This window comes from Salvia splendens, chromosome 14 (assembly GCF_004379255.2).
Source record: "Salvia splendens isolate huo1 chromosome 14, SspV2, whole genome shotgun sequence".
Taxonomy (NCBI): domain Eukaryota; kingdom Viridiplantae; phylum Streptophyta; class Magnoliopsida; order Lamiales; family Lamiaceae; genus Salvia; species Salvia splendens.
The window spans coordinates 24,549,003-24,566,711 of NC_056045.1; the positions used below are offsets into that span (position 1 = coordinate 24,549,003).

Sequence of the window (17,709 nt, forward strand, 5' to 3'; positions counted from 1 at the left end):
CAGAAAATCAAGAAGACAATTCACCTCGGCGAAGTCCGTGGGCCATAAAAATGGCTCACAGATATGCTCCGAAGGAGGCGCCAAGACCACGTCTTTCTCTGGCGCTCTCGGGGGCTTCTGGGTCTTCCCCTTCCTACTTGCCGAAGTCGACTCCGGCTTCTTTGGATCCGAAGAGGTCTTCTGCCTTTTCGGATTCTTCTCGGCATCAGACGCCGAGCTGGTGGTTTTCGGCCTCTCCGGCTCCTTGGACTCAGAGGATTGGCGACTGAGCTTATTTAGCATGTTCACTGCCGAAAAGCAAGGAAACAAGGTTAGTTTTCGCCGCTAAAAGCAGTAAAGCATAAAAAAGAAATCCTCACCCTCAGTTTCTTCGTCCGAAGACGAGATATTGAACACGAGGTCGCCCTTGACGAGCTCAGTTTCCGAGTACTGTTTCCTAATCATAGGAATCTTATTGAGCTCGCCCTCGAGCTCGGCCAACGGTTCTAACCGAGGATGAGGAATCACGGACTTCGGCCCTCTCCAGGGAAAGCCCGGAGCCGCTGTCCTATTATAAAAAAAGAAGCGGTTTTGCCATTTCGGCCATTTGGTTTTGCAGAAGGCCCTAAAAGGCTGTAAAGGGATCAAGTAAAACCAAGATCCTTTCCTCTTAAACTGGAAAAAATTAAGGATTGCCCTCAGAGACAGATCCTTATCTAGCCTACGCAGTTCGGCAGCAAAGGCCGATAAGTGCCTCCAAGAATTCGGAGTCACCTGACCTAAAGGGAGTTGAAAGAAATCAAGAAGCTCTACAAAAGGTGGGGGAAGAGGGAAACGAAGCCCGCATTCTAAGCAGGCTTCGTAAACGGTGGCATAACCCTCCGGCGGCTCGTTAGCCCTATGATCGTCGTCGGGAACCACCGCCTTCCCCCTGGGAAGAAGATATTTTTCGTATATGGATATCACAGTATCCTTACTCAAGACGCTGTGAAAATACTCTACGGTCTTCTCCCCAGATTCTTTCCGGCTAGAAGACCCCTTACCCCTTTTCCTACCGCTACCTGACTCAGAAGAAGAAGAAGAAGACATAGTTCTTACTCTTCGAAAGTCTGAAGAAATTCTCAAAAAATTCTTGAAAGCGGAAGAAAATTTTTACGCGAAGGAGATAGAGTGCAGAAGAAGCTATAGCAAAAGTGTTCAACTGATGAAGAAAGGACGTATTTATCAGATTCGGAGAAGATTTCAAAATCATCGCACCGTTTCGAATCCCACCTTTTCAGGATTCAACGGCCGGATTTTACTGTCGCATTTAATGCAGTCACGCGCAAGGCACGTCCCCTGACGTCAGCCTCCCCCGTACCTTTATCCAGAATGCCGAAGTGACTCGCTTCGCCGAAGTGATTCACTTCGCTTTTCGGGGGGGGTAGTGATGGGGTACGTACTAAACAAGCCCAATAGCAGTGACGGCCCATCAGCCCAAAGCCCAAGGAAGAGTATCAGTTCGGCATTACCAAAGAGTTCGGCCCCAGCCCACAGCTCGGTAAAAGCCGACCAATCAAGCTCCACTCTCAGATCGGCAAAAGCTACTCGGCAATAGTTCAGCAGTTCGGTCTCAGTATTCGACCGAACTGGAAGATAGTCAACTCATGCAGGATCACATGCAGGATAGTGGACCAAGCACAGAGATAGTGGACTCATGCAGGATCTCATGCAGGATAGTGGACCCATGCAGGATCTCCATGACCTCCACGACATTCACAACCATCATTAGTGGTGATGCAAGCCACGATCTTAGTTCAATGTATAAATAGAACTCAGATCAGATAAAGAAGGGTTAAGTTCTCTAGAGATCAAATATCAAATAGCAAGTCTGTATTGTAAGCTGTAGAAAACAGATCAAGCAATACAACTCTGCCCTCTTTTCTTCCCGTGGACGTAGATTTACCTCAGTAAATCGAACCACGTAAATCTCTGTATCGTGATCTGTATTTTCCTGCATTCATCACCATCAAAAATTCGCCAAACCATCATTGGGTTCATCACATTCATTACATCATTAATATTCTTAACAATAGATCTATAATAATAGCACAATTTTGTGTATTTAGGCTCCTCCGAGATGTAATATCAATATGAGATAAGATGTGCTATGTTTGGCTGAGATATTTTTTACTCTATATATACATATTATAGTATCGTGTTTGATATGATGTATTAAAATATTTATAATATGCATTATCTATAGTTGGATAGACTAAAATGATATGTATAGTCAATAATTAATTACATGTTACAAAAAATCACATAAATTTATTTAATATTTATGGATTCTTGTAAATAATAGTGATAAAAAAATAACTAGATTCTACAATAACTATATATGTGATAAAAAAAAACATGGATGTCAGTTTTAGTAATCAATTAAGATTGTTTTAGTTCATGCCAGGGGTATGAACTCAAACAATATAAAATGACCATCTAAATATTAATGTCGACACAATGTATTAAAATATCAATTTAAGTTTATGTTGACATTTTTAATACACTACGTTGATGAGTTAGCAACAGATCACACCTCGGTTTATATATGTATTTTATCGGGTAGTAAATATAAATTTGTAGTAGCTAGATAGGTATAGAAATACTAATACTCCATTCTTTTTACTTATTGGAACACGCTGTGCATTTTCAATTATTGAAGCCATCTTTAAAATATTAATCTAAGTGGAGAACATTATATAATCTATACTAAAAAAAATTAATAATTATGTTTGGTTTGCGTAGGAAGGCTCTCTCTCTCTCTCTCTCTCTCTCTCTCTCTCTCTCTCTCTCTCTATCTATTATCTCTCTCTCTCTCTCTCTCTCTCTCTCTCTCTCTCTCTCTCTCTCTCTCTCTCTCTCTCTCTCTCTCTCTCTCTCTCTCTCTCTTCTCTTATCTCTTCGAGAGAGAGGAGATGAGAGAGGGAGAGAAGCTCTCTCTCTCTCTCTCTCTCTCTCTCTCTCTGCTCTCTCTCTCTCTCTCTCTCTCTCTGGATGCACGACAATTTTCACGCCAAAGTCCAAACTCTCTCACATCCACAACACCTAATTTTCAAAATGGCTACCAGACATTTTCCTCCTTTTTAATTTCTCTTGTCTTCTTCATATATTTATTTCTCTTACATTACTACATTTATATAATTTGTAAAAACGACAGCAAAGTAATTATAAAGATGTTATTTGTGTTCATATCTAATTTAACTCTCGTGCTCTGTCCAATAACATAAGGATAGTGGGTTTCATTGTGGGGAAACTGATAATGTAGATATGAAATGATCTCCTTTCATTTAAATAAACAAGTTATTTATATATGTTTATAACTATGTCAATGCGTGGCATGTCAGTGAGTGGATGAAATGACTGCTAATTATGATTGGTGAATGTTTACACTTATGTAAAAATAAAATATAACATCGTGGATATATGTGTCATTGGTTCAGGAATAGGGTACCCATATAAAAAAGTCCATCCTACAATAAAGTGATTTATGTACCTGAAGATTATAGCTATTATTACCAATTTTGCTGATTTCATTTCAATCTAATTTTTCCTCGAAAATAACTAGCATAATAGTAAGGGCTGTCCATATTGTTTTAGTGATTATATTTACTATTGTTAACCCACCCGCGCTATGCGCGATTCAAAATTCTATTAATTTGATATTATGAATAAATAAAATAAAATAAAATAAATATGTACTATAGTGACAATATGTTAAATAATTATAAATATCAAATTAATAAGTGTTCAAGTAAACCAACTTGAAGATATTTGTTAATTACAACATATTGTAATTAATAACATACACACTTCAATACTAAAATACTATCAGTATTAAATCAATCAGAAATATTAAAAATACAACAAAAAAATATCATGAGAGCAATGATATTGCCTTAAAAGATAAAATAATGAACTACAAAACAAATAAAAACACATATACAAACATTAGAATAATAAAACAATAATTCGTACTATGAAAAAACTTATTCGTAAACAACCTTAATAATAGGAGTACAACAATAAGAACAGCAAAATAAATAAAAAGAAATAGAAAAGCACAAATCTAAATCTACAATTACTCTGCTTCAACCTTATTTTCCTCCTTAATCTCCAAATTGATGACATTTGCGAGTAAACAATGTGAAATTTTCCGCTCTTCGTTTTCTTTGCTTCATTTTGCCATTTCGTTGACTTTGAGTGCTTTCTTTGCATGAAAAAATATGGAAGTGATGAAGTTGGCGACGAATATGCAAAGTTGTAGCTTCAAGATATTATAGATAGTTGGTTAGCTTATGTGATTTCTTATGAAAAAATAATTTCTTTAAGCTATAAGACAAAAAATATTAAAATAAATTATTAAAAATAAAACAAATTGATATTAAAAAAGCTTAAATATGAACTACCATCAATGAAATAGAGAATGCTCAAGATAGGATTTAAAAGTGTTCTTCACCGCCTCCATCTCCACTTATCGATGCAGGAGAATGTAGGCCATTGGTGTTGAATCCCTTTGAAAAATCGGTAATGAAATTATTGTTGTATGGAAATAGATACTTCCATAATGAAAAAAACATGTATTTATAGATAAAAGTTAGAGTCACCAATAAATTCTAAAACCTTTCGATTGTCACTATACATTAAATGCATTTATCTAGCTAATCAATAATAATTAATTGATAATTTAAGGAAAAAACTTTCAGAAAAATTAATGGTATAATCATATTAATTCCATGCTCTTAATTGATTATTGATTATTATATAATTAATTTGGCAGTTTTATAAAACGTAGAGACGGACTATAGTATAGACCTATTCACTAATTAAAATTGTTTTTGTAATTAAGAGTAAATAACTGAAATTGTTTTCTGAAAAACAAATTTCTTTATATTTTTTTGCTGCATCATGTGTTTTTAAATTATCAAACTATTTGGAAAAATGCACGTCCTCTTCATCATTTTTTAGCTATAAATTTATTAATGTCGTTGACTTTGTTCCTAAATTAGATCCTCAAAATTCTCCTTATGTATCCTCAAAACTTGCCCTTTATGTTGTAAAGATTTATTAAAAATATTATATCTAAATTCGTTGCCAATTAAAAATGAATAAAATGACTTTAAAATCTAAAGATTCATGCTCTTTTTTAGATTTAAATATTCATGACAGTTACTACAAATATTTAAGTTTATTGGAAATACCACCCAAAACTTATAAATATTCACAATCTAGTATAAAACTCATAAATATTCAAAATTTAGTTCAAAATTCATAAATATTCAAAATATTACCCAAAACTTTTAAATATTCAAAATGATGGTCAAAACTCGCCATTTATATATGTATAGATAGATGTGCTTATATATAGGGTTATGCTAAATTAATTAAAAACCCATTTAGAAATGAAAACCTACTCCAATTATTTTTCCCCTCATTGTGCTTGAACGCTTCATCAATTGAATAAAAACCACTACATGCAACAATCTTTTTTTTAAATACCATTCAAGAATCTTGATACTGTTTAATATTATCAAACGTTTAAATTGACACAAACGTTACTTGAATAGAGAAATTAAAAAGTAGTAGTAAATGATTCATTTATTTCCCTAGAATTAATCATGGAGAATAAATGGAATAGATTTAAGGAGAAAGGAATATATATGTAAATGGAAATGAATGAAAATAACAATTAAAAGTGAAACGGGAAAGATATGAAAGAAACAAAAAACAATAAAAGCTAGAAATAAAGAATGTAAAAGATAGTGAAAATAATGTAGTTAATCATCAGGGAATCGTGATAGTGTGAGTAGACGTGGAAGCTGTAGAGAGGCAGTAATAGATTTTTGGCACCACGTGTGCGGTGGCTCAGCCCCACTCCTCCGCCGTCCCCACCGCCGTCCCTATCACGTTGCTTAGGTCGGCACCGCCACTTTTTGACGCGAGACCAACACCATCCCCTCTTTCTATATTTCTTTTATTTCAACAATATCAATATAGGTTTGTGTTAAAATGACAACACCATTTAAAATGACATTGTATCACCAATGATAGCCATTAGATTTAGGAGCAGATTCAACCTTAGTCTGTCATGTGGCAGTCTTGCTTGTCTATGTATCATAGATTGCTTGATTATTTTTTATTTCGTATCGCATATTGCTTGAAACTATATGTCGTATTGCTAGCTTATGTATCACAGAATGCTTGCCTATGTATCTCAGATTGTTTTGCTTATATTGTAATTTCAACTATAGTGTCACCATAGTGCTCCGATTTCGTATCTCAAATTGCTTGTAACCATATGCCAAATTGCTTGTCTATGTGTCACATATTGTTTGCATATGTATTGCAGATTGCATGTTACTTATTGTCGCGTTGTCATTTTAAGAGTGGTGTCACTTTAAGAGTGGTGTCGCCCTAACGCACCCCAAAGTGAGCTCTTGTTGAGGGAGGAAGATATTATATTCCAATTATGGATATTAACTTTCCCTTGTGAAGCATTTGGGTATTTTCATTTATATATCATGTCTTAAATTCAAAACAATAGTAAGATATTTCAAATAAAGATTTGAGTGCTCATCTAAGAAAGCAACGAAGTGAAATTTCATTATATTTTTGTATATATTGTGAAATTATAAGTTTAATTGATTTATAAACCAACCTTTAATAAATGATCTAGTAATGATTAGATCGAATTTGAATGTTCTATATGTATGACAATTATCTATTATCTATACGTATCAAAATTTGATTGCGTTGAGACTTGTGGGACAAATTTGACCCAAATGCTTACATTTTTGAATTGATTTCGTCTGACAAACGAATTGAAGGAGATGGAGGTGAATGTTATATGATAGATTTTTGGTGTTTGAAGTAGAGAGGTAGTTGATGGAGTTGAAAGTCTCTGACAATATTTGGCCACTATGTATAATTATTGCACGTATTAATTGGCGACTGACAAGTTAGCCTACTTGAGATTTATCTGAAAATAGATACATATTTATGCGATAGCTAGGTCGAACTGGACAAATATCAACTACTCCATGTATATATATGGTTCTATTAAATTTTGATATATATACTAAACAAATATAGAGTTATGTTGAATTGTTAACTTATCTTAAATTGCTAACGGTTTATAATTACATTATCAGTTTATGTTATAGATATCAATACAAAGGCATTTGTATGTTAACAAAATTTAGTTGACATATAAATGTCTTCATAAACTATCGACATAATTATTTTAAGGATACTGATGTCTAATATCACGAAACTTTTCTAAAATTTTATTTATTCCTAAAACTTTGAACTCTGCATTATTATCATGAACTAAAATAGTTGTTAATTTTTTCTCGTCGACGACAAAATCCAACTACATTAAAATGAGACCATCATTTATTGAAGAATACCTAAGCATAAATCTTTAGAAGGTAAAATGGTGAACATTTAAAGCATCGGCGGATGCAGGTGGGGTCGCGCGGGGTCGGCCGACCCCACCGCCGTCCCCGGAGAACCGCCGGAAGACTCCTCCCAACAGCCCCCGACCCCACGGCATCCGGAACTCCGCCCCATGATTCATCCTCAGACCTCAAGCAGCTCAGCTTTTCCGATGAAGAAGATCAGGCTGAGGGGCCGTTCGCCCTTTACAAGGGGTTTATTCCGACAATATCGAGGCAGGGGCCGTTTACGGTGGTGCTGTTTGTGACGCTTGAGCAGGTGAGGAAGTTGCTCAAGGATTTCTGATGAAGATGTGCTGATGATGATGAAGAAGAAGGCTAGTTTAGTCTTTTTTAGAATATTAATTGATATGGTTATTGTTTAGGTTATGGTAATTTGGTTTAATTTTGTGTTTTTATTTTAATGGGAAGAAATGGTATACTTGCGTGCTTTGATTTATGATGCGAAAATATGCGCCACTTTGAGAGGACAACATACATTTATTACTCTAGTGGAGTTCTTTTTCTTCTATATGAGGAGTATATGATTTAATTCCACGTAATTGCATTCTAATTTGTAAGATCATACAGTTTTCTTTTAGTAAAGTGAGGTCTTTGAACTAATATATATTAGTTCAAATGTGTTTATTATTATTAATATTATTATTGGTTATTGGTTATTATCATCTAAGCAAGTGATACATCAGTACAAAATTTAGAGTTATATTTAAGTACAACCACTTTAAATAGGGAAAATTAATTATTAGCATTGTCCCTTTCAAAAATTGACTTTTAAATACTTTGATGAACGTGATTAAAAAAATGTACATGTATGCACATTTTTAAAGTAGTACCCCGTTTTTTAAAGAGTTAACTATGAAATCAAAATTCGAATTATTATAAATTTGAATATTGTATCAAGGTGCGGCATTTCAGTGGAAAATGGTTATTCCACTGAAAATGGGTATTAAATTTGAATATTGAAATCAAAATTCGAATTATTATAAACCAGTAGTTTATTGATTATCTTTTAATCATGTATTAGTTTTTACTTTTATTTTAAACTAGTAGTAACTAATAAATTTTTTATCTAATTTTAATAAATATAATAATTGCTTTTAATCATTGATTTTAATTACTTTTCATTAAGATTAATGGATACATTTCTTTTATAAAGATTTTGCGCTTTCGTCTGTTTTTCTAATACTAATGTTGAACACGACTAAAAGATACATATTCATAACTATTTCCAATGAAATAACTTTAAGTTAGCATCAAAATATAAATACTCATAGAAGTCAATTATCGTGCTTAATATAAAATAGGGATATTTCATTTGTAATGTATTTTTACTACTATTTTATATATTTAAATATTATTATATTAATTTTCTCGTCCGACCCCACCATTTTTAATTCCTGGATCCGCCCATGATTTAAAGATTATATAAAATTAATTTCTATCCATTATACTTATGTAAAAACTTAAAAGTATTGATTATTTCAAGTTTCTGATGTCACCAACATCGAAAAATACCCTACAACGATTAACAGTAGCTTGAGCCCACGTCGCAAAAATCATGACTTGCCACTAATCCCGATAATAAGAATGATAATAAGTTAATATATTATTGCCTAAAACATTCCTGGGTCGTCTAGAGTTATTTTTCTTAATTAAGAACCAATCATTTGAGTTACACCTAGCATTCTAGCACATATTATGAATTAAATTTCATTTATAGCTCGACATGTTTATTAATTAGCTCGACACTTGAAGCTGAGTTTGGTAACAATAATATCACAGACGAACACTATTATGATGAGTGCAAGAATGATGAGACCATGACGAAGAACAAAATGCAAAAAATTATATGGATAAAGTTCATATATACCAAAATTAGCAGAAAACAAAAAAAGGACCATTTATATAAACAGTCGGAATCGAGTGAGAAATTCCATATCTGAAAAGGAAAAAAGGTGTTAGATGATTAAGAAGTTTGCAAAGGCGATGAAGATGCCCTTGCAAAGAGGCAACCTAAGATGAAAGCATGGCCTCAAATTAAATGTTGTTGCATGTAAGTCTATTACATTGAGTCATGATTTCTTTAGGCGGCATTGCAACTACCTAATGAGGTTAAACAACATTAATGCTAAAAGTATGATTTATAGAGACACCCCAACCCTACTCCATCTTTATGAAACTTGTCTATATTCCATACACAAATGGAGTCACCACCGGACACTTGTAAGGTGGAGATGGATTTGAGCGATGAACAGAATGAAGACTATTAGAGTTTTTTCGGTTGTCATGATTACATGCGACTAAAGATTATGTCTAATTTTGTCTCTTGTTCGGTTGTCATTGTTTCTCAAAAGATCAGTATGTAACAATGTATCTTGACTCGTGATATGTAATATCAAGATTACATTGTATCTCACGATGATATGGACTTGTCTATATTCCATACACAAATGGAGTCACCACCGGACACTTGTAAGGTGGAGATGGATTTGAGCGATGAACAGAATGAAGACTATTAGAGTTTTTTCGGTTGTCATGATTACATGCGACTAAAGATTATGTCTAATTTTGTCTCTTGTTCGGTTGTCATTGTTTCTCAAAAGATCAGTATGTAACAATGTATCTTGACTCGTGATATGTAATATCAAGATTACATTGTATCTCACGATGATATGGACTTGTCTATATTCCATACACAAATGGAGTCACCACCGGACATTTGTAAGGTGGAGATGGATTTGAGCGATGAACAGAATGAAGACTATTAGAGTTTTTTCGGTTGTCATGATTACATGTGACTAAAGATTATGTCTAATTTTGTCTCTTGTTCGGTTGTCATTGTTTGTCAAAAGATCAGTATGTAACAATGTATCTTGACTCGTGATATGTAATACCAAGATTACATTGTATCTCACGATTATCCATATCAGTTATGCATATCTTAGAAAAACCCATTTTGGCTTAACTTATTGCATTTTACTATTATATATCTTGTCTAATGAATCAAACGACACATTAGAGACGCTAGATAGTTAAGTAGTTAACCATACAGAAACATGAAAATACAATAAGAGTAGATACACTTATTTTGCAATATACGGTTTGTGTCATTATATGGCACCTGCGAAATTGTTCCTTCCATAATGAATGCTTCTTAATTTCGTGAGCATTGAATGAGTTGTGCACTTGATGTGCATTTGTACGGCTACCAATAAATTGGCGCATCACTTGACTAAACGGACTCTTAACAGTTGCCAATTTAGAGAAACCTACGTATGCATATAATATATGCTTTGTTCAAATTCCATGTTTCCAATATGCTTGCATGACATATCTCAAATAAATATATATGTATATGCTTTATTAATATTCTTATTATTCTCCTTGAAATAGAATAAGCACATTACATTATAAAAAAAGAAAAAGAACTTCTGGTTAGTCAAAATTTGTGAACCACTAAAGTAGCAATTCACCACAGAAATAACGACATATAGCAATGAAAATAACTGTAAACGAAAAACAAACACTCTATCGAAAATCACTATATAAGAAAAACAGCGAACGAACACAAGAAAACAGAAACTAAGAGACAATAGTGCAACACATATCCTGAAGTTATTCGTCAGAGAGATTTTATAAACACAAATAGCAAGAAATAAAAAACTCACAAAAGTAAACAACAACTAAGTCACAGCCATAAAGTACACGTGTCAATAGTTTTTTAGAGTTAAAAGAAATGTTGTGTTGCACAAGTCAGCAACATCTAAGAAATATAAAAGCAAAGCGAATTTAATCTGCTAATTTACCAGAGTGATACTAATACCGATAGCTAATTTAAATGCAACAATTATTTAGAATGTAAGCAAGTTAATTAAGAGATCTAGTATGTTCCAAAGCTAGCTAGCTTTTTCTTAATTTTACATTAAAAAAAAAGAGATATTCGACACGATTAAATCCCCACTTGCAGCGTAGAGCCGTGCGAAGCCAACACTTGTTCCTTTACCTATCTTTTGCATTTATGGCCTTATTAATTATAACAAAGTTTAGGGGCTCACATGCAACTTAACTACTATTCTCACATTTCTCTGTCACTCATTTCACCCTATTTATAACAAAAACCCTCCACATTTATGATCAAACTTCAATAACTCTCTAAATATTTTGGCCAACCAATTATACTGTAAGTCCAACTGTCCTCTCTCACCTACTGTTTTATCCTGTATCGTATCATATCGAAAATCACGGAGTCAATTTGTTATTTAATTTGCATGTAAATTAATTTATTTACAGTAAGAAATGGAGAAGACGAATAATTCGGCGACGAGTCTTATACGGACGAAATCCGACCAGCTGGTGGAGACGATCGCGGCGGCGCTGGGCGCGATCAAATCACCGGTGTCTTCCGGCGGCGATGCGGCGGCGGACGGCAGCGGCAACCTGTCGCGGATGTCGAGCCGGCGGCTGGCGGCGGCGTCTCCGGGGCGGGGCAGCGGCAGCGTGGGGAGGAACACTCACATTCGGAAGTCGAGGAGCGCTCAGATGAAATTCGACGTGGACGACTTGAACAGCGGCGCCGCCCTGAGCCGCGCCTCCAGCGCCAGCCTCGGCTTGTCGTTCTCCTTCACCGGCTTCACCGTCCCCGCCGACGAGATCGCCGATTCGAAGCCGTTCAGCGACGACGAAATCGGTCAGTCCTCTCTCACACATTTTGCATGTGTACACTAAAATTAACTTTGATTAAATTTGGTATTTTATTTAATTAATAGATTAAAGAAGGATTAGTGATCGATAACGAACTTGTAATGACATTAACTAAGACCCCAATGCTTCGAAAGTGATCTGAAATCCACATGGTTTTCCCTCTGCCAAAGGCAACCTATTAGAGCCAAACACTTAAATCTGGTTTTGTGCCAATATTTTCGATCTTTCCCATACGTATATTACTACTATTATTTGTTAAGTTAAATGGAGTATAGCTTAATTGATCAATATTTTATGCAAATGGAAAGTTATTAGATCATTCTGTTTGCTAGGATAGATAACCCATCTATTTTAGAGTTATCTGACCTAAAATGACATAAAATGTGTGTTAATATCATATGACTAAAAGCAAGACCTCTTTTCCTGTTATTCTTTCTTTCTCTCTCTAGATATAGTTATGCATGCATGAGTGAAGACAGGTGAGGGGAAAGGCCATGTATGTTCATAAAGAAAAAAGAGGAAGGACACATGCATGAATCATGAATCTAGCCAAACCACTAGTCACGTTAAATTTTCATAATTTGGAGTTATTCATAAAAATAAAATAAAAAACATTTTTAAAAAAAATAAAGAATTGGTCCCTAAACTACTTTCACAAAAAGCAAAAACAGTTTCTTTGCTTTAAAGCAAATGGACCTGCATGAAAATGAAACTGTTTAATTCTTCTGTCTTCCCCACACAAATTTCGGCAATTTCCGATGATTCTAAATGACATTTCATCTTCAATTAATTCATATTTAAAATTTTATAAATAATGTGGATGTTATAATGAGGACTCAATTAATTTTTCTTGTTCATGATCATGAAAGAATATGAATATGATGGGACGAAGAATTGTGGATGGTTGAACATGTAGGTACGTAAATAAAGGTGGTAGTCGTAGTCACCCTTAGTGTGTGACAAATGTTTTTGGAAGAAGCACAAATTTTGATTAAGAAATACTCGTACAATAAAATTAGGTACTGGATTGGGTGCGGGTCACAAAATTCTCCACCAAATCAAATAATTGTACTGCAATCTTATCCTATTTAATTATCAATGTACAATTGTAAGGTCCTTACTAGTTTGGCCACCTCATGGGGTCCCTTTGCATTGCCAAGGACTCTCAGTACATATCATGTGTACTCAATTTTACGATTTCTTATTTTTACAATTTTATTTAATACTAATATACTTTGTGATAACAAAAATAAATTAAACAATGGTCAGCTCGGCAGATTAACACAAATCAAATGGAGTAGTAATTACATACTTGTACTTAAAAATCATTTAAATTTTTTTATTGCTTGTTAAGCTTATTATTAATCTATAACTGAATTTACTTTAACTCGTAGCTAATAAAATAGTGAAATGGTTGCAGCTGAAGATCTTGAGGCAGGCAGACAAAAGAAGAGACTCCAAACAGAACCCACATTGCCAATCTACCTCAAGGTAATATACACATCATGAAACTCGATAAACCTCTTCTATCGATATAGAGTACACGTGTCAAAATGCGATTGGTCGCGCCTAGGTACTTTCTAGAAGGAGCCGTGGCTTGATGTGTGATGCCATCTATTTGGAATAGGTAGAATAAAGGGGTGGAAGTGTTTATCGAGCTATAGATCAATTCAACTCAAATCTAACAATGCAGATGCAGTAGTCACAATTATTGATCGTAGGCCTGAAATAGAATGACGACGACAATAATGATGCACTTAGACCACTACAAAAAACTCGCTAATTAGTGACGGATAATTCCGTCACTAATTAGCGAAATTTAGGTACTCAACATGATTAGTGGCAGAATAAATATTGGCAGGTGCGTCATTAAAAAACTTGTCACTATAAAACTCTAGTGACGGACAGATCTGTCACTAAAGTTACTAATCCACTCAATGACGGAAAACATAAATGGGTAAGTTAGTATTAGTGACAGACAAATTAGTGACTGACGGTTTTCAGCCATTTTATCTGTCACTATTCTTGAGCTAACTGTCGGCGTCATTATTCCGTCACTAATTGACGTTTTCTTTATAGTGGACTATGTGAGATAAACTAGTGTGTTGTGTAGGCCTCGGATTTCTTGCAATGTCCTTAAACAAACACATCATATTCTTGTGTCCTAAATATGTGCAGTTCACAGATGTAACATACAAGGTGATACTGAAAGGCATAACGTCGACGGTGGAGAAAGATATTCTGTATGGGATCAATGGCTCTGTTGCTCCTGGGGAAGTTCTAGCCCTTATGGGGCCATCTGGAAGTGGAAAGACTTCATTGCTGAGCCTACTAGGAGGGAGAGTGAGAGAACCCGCCCACGGCGGCTCCATCACATACAATGATCAACCATATTCCAAGTCCCTAAAGTGCAGGTAACTATCTACTTTTAATATGGAATTCATGGCATCAAGCAAGTAATGACATTGGAAACCTCACAGGATAGGGTTCGTGACTCAAGACGATGTTCTGTTTCCTCATCTCACCGTGAGGGAGACGCTGACTTATGCAGCTCGGTTGAGGCTTCCAAAGACTTTGACGAAAGAGGAAAAAGATCAAAGGGCGTCAGATGTTATATACGAGCTGGGACTAGAGAGGTATAATTAATTAGGTAGCAAGTTTGTCAGCTATAACCATATTTTGTGAAATCTACTGACCTTTTAGTATGTTACCAGCTGCCAAGACACCATGATAGGCGGCTCCTTTGTCCGTGGAGTCTCAGGTGGAGAAAGGAAGCGCGTGTGCATCGGAAATGAGATCATTATCAACCCATCACTCTTGTTCCTGGATGAACCAACCTCCGGCCTGGATTCTACCACTGCTTTGAGGATTGTGGACACATTGCATGACATAGCTGAGGCTGGTAAAACAGTGGTGACGACTATTCACCAGCCATCGAGCAGGCTCTTCCTTAAGTTCGACAAGCTGATTCTTCTGGGGAAAGGGAGTCTGCTATACTTTGGAAAGGTGTCGGAAGCAATGGTTTACTTCTCATCCATAGGTTGTTCCCCTCTTATTGCAATGAACCCTGCAGAGTTCATGATCGACCTTGCAAATGGAAACGTAACAGACATCTCTGTCCCCTCGGAATTGGAGGACAAAGTGCAAATGGGCAACTCCACAACAGAAACAAAGAGTGGGAAACCAGCTCCAGCAGTTGTGCATGAGGTAATAGATATTCATTCAACCATTATCTTAAAACCATGAACATAAATGATATGATACGCAACGTTTCATAAACAACAAACTCATATGTTACCATTCTTATGTAGTATCTTGTGGAAGCCTATGAGACGCGGGTAGCTGAAAGTGAGAAGAAGAAACTTAAAACCCCAACCCCTGTTGATGAAGAGATTAAGGCCAAAGTATGTTCTGCAAAGAGAGAATGGGGAGCAAGCTGGTTTGAACAGTACTCCATACTATTCTGTAGAGGACTTAAGGAACGAAGGCACGACTACTTTAGCTGGTTGAGGGTAACTCAGGTTCTTGCGACCGCAACTATTTTGGGATTGCTATGGTGGCAATCTGGCAGCAATAACCCTAAAGAACTGCAAGATCAGGTAAATAAACATATTTTCCACTGCTAGTCCTAAGCTCATTCATAATTCCCAAACTCGAACGAAGGCATGATCAAATAATATGCTATAAGATACATATAGAAGAGGTTCATATAAAGACAAGTAGCGGAATACTTTTAGTCTAATGAATGACTCAATCTGCTATGTTCATCAACATGATAAAGAACAAAATATTAATCTAAATGCAAAACCTTTTACAGGCAGGGTTACTCTTCTTCATTGCTGTGTTTTGGGGATTTTTCCCAGTCTTCACAGCCATCTTCACATTTCCCCAAGAGAGAGCCATGCTGAGCAAGGAACGAGCAGCGGACATGTACAGATTGAGCGCATATTTCGTGGCAAGAACGACAAGCGACCTTCCACTCGACCTTATACTGCCAGTACTTTTCCTCGTGGTTGTATATTTCATGGCAGGGTTACGAATGAACGCTGGTTCCTTTTTCCTCACTGTAGTAATAGTTTTCCTCTGCATCATAGCAGCTCAGGTATGCCCCTTTCTCCGTTTATGCGGTCATTGTAGTAATTCAAATGCATAACATGAAACACTAATTAGAGTAAAACCTGATGGCAGGGCCTGGGGCTAGCCATTGGTGCTACACTGATGGATTTAAAAAAGGCGACAACGCTGGCATCGGTCACAGTGATGACCTTCATGTTGGCTGGAGGATACTTTGTGAAGGTAACAGCAAACATTATGAAGTAAATACTTAAATGGGAATAAAGTAGGAAAAATATTGACACTATAAACATTTTGCAGCATGTTCCGGTGTTCATATCGTGGCTTCGCTATCTCTCCTTCAATTACCACACCTACAAACTTCTCTTGAAAGTGCAGTACGAGCACATAAGTGACACGATCAATGGGGTGAGAATAGACGACGGTTGCAAAGAAGTTGGAGCGCTGGTAGCAATGGTGATAGGCTACAGAATACTAGCTTACCTATCTTTGAGAAGGATGAAGCTCCAGCCAGGAGCTTAGGTGTCCATATATCCATATTATTAATTGTTTTTGTGTTCAAGGCTTTTGTTAGCTAACAAATCATCAGGCCACAAGACTGTTGAAACTCTTGCCTCTAAGAGGTTGCACAACTACGATTTTGCTGAGATTAGCATAAACATCATAGCATGGATTTCTATAAGATACTTTTGCAAGATCACTGAAAGACATGTGTGGAGCAAATTCTGACAAATTCAAGCAGTGCCGTGAAAGTTTTTCACCCTCTTTTCTAAGGCTATGTTTGGTTATTGGATTCTATTGAGAAGAACACATAGGATATGGTATTTTTAGTGAAGATGATTGTATATATTGTACTTAATGTTTGGCTACTTTTGCCATTCAAAACCAACACCCAAGATGAGAATCAAAATGTTCCTCATTTTGGGTTCGCTACAGTATGTCAATCTCATCAATTTACATTCTATAATTAATTTCTTAAGTAGACTACTTGAATAGTTTTACTAAAAAAAGTCCAAGGTAAAACTACCTCAATTCGGTTTCTTCACCACTCCGTCGACACAAGGAAAAGGTAGATAACAACGGTTGATAGTATCTTATTGCTCTTCAAGTCTCATAATTTTTTGCAGGCTTCTCATGCTGATTATAATCAATAGCAACATAGATCAATGATCGATAACTTATGCACTTGTACCCGATCTGATATGTTCTTTTGGGTGCTTGAATATCTATTACGGGTGTTTGAACCCGATGAATCGGGTACCCAAATACCTGACCCTTCACATATGAGTATAACTAGTAAAAAAAATTAAGACGTATTAAAATTTCTAAAGCTAAAATTCTCCTCATTCGTTGAAAAATATATAAACTTTTTTTTTTGTTTTATATGTCAATTAAGTCTTTTTATAAACTTAAAAATGCCGACTGTAATGCCGCGCGAGGGAGTCTAGTGACTAACGGAGAG

General features: G+C 35.6%; 1 protein-coding gene across 1 annotated transcript; it reads left to right on the forward strand.

The window, feature by feature from the left end:
- Positions 1–11,536: 11,536 nt before the first annotated feature.
- LOC121763781 (ABC transporter G family member 22-like) lies at positions 11,537–17,226 on the forward strand. The gene is made up of 10 exons (XM_042159862.1): positions 11,537–11,652; positions 11,763–12,159; positions 13,594–13,664; positions 14,352–14,587; positions 14,654–14,809; positions 14,888–15,380; positions 15,485–15,772; positions 15,991–16,275; positions 16,362–16,469; positions 16,548–17,226. The coding sequence occupies exons 2-10, from the start codon at positions 11,769–11,771 to the stop codon at positions 16,767–16,769; spliced, it is 2,250 nt and encodes a 749-aa protein (XP_042015796.1). The 5' UTR covers positions 11,537–11,652; positions 11,763–11,768; the 3' UTR covers positions 16,770–17,226.
- Positions 17,227–17,709: the final 483 nt, after the last annotated feature.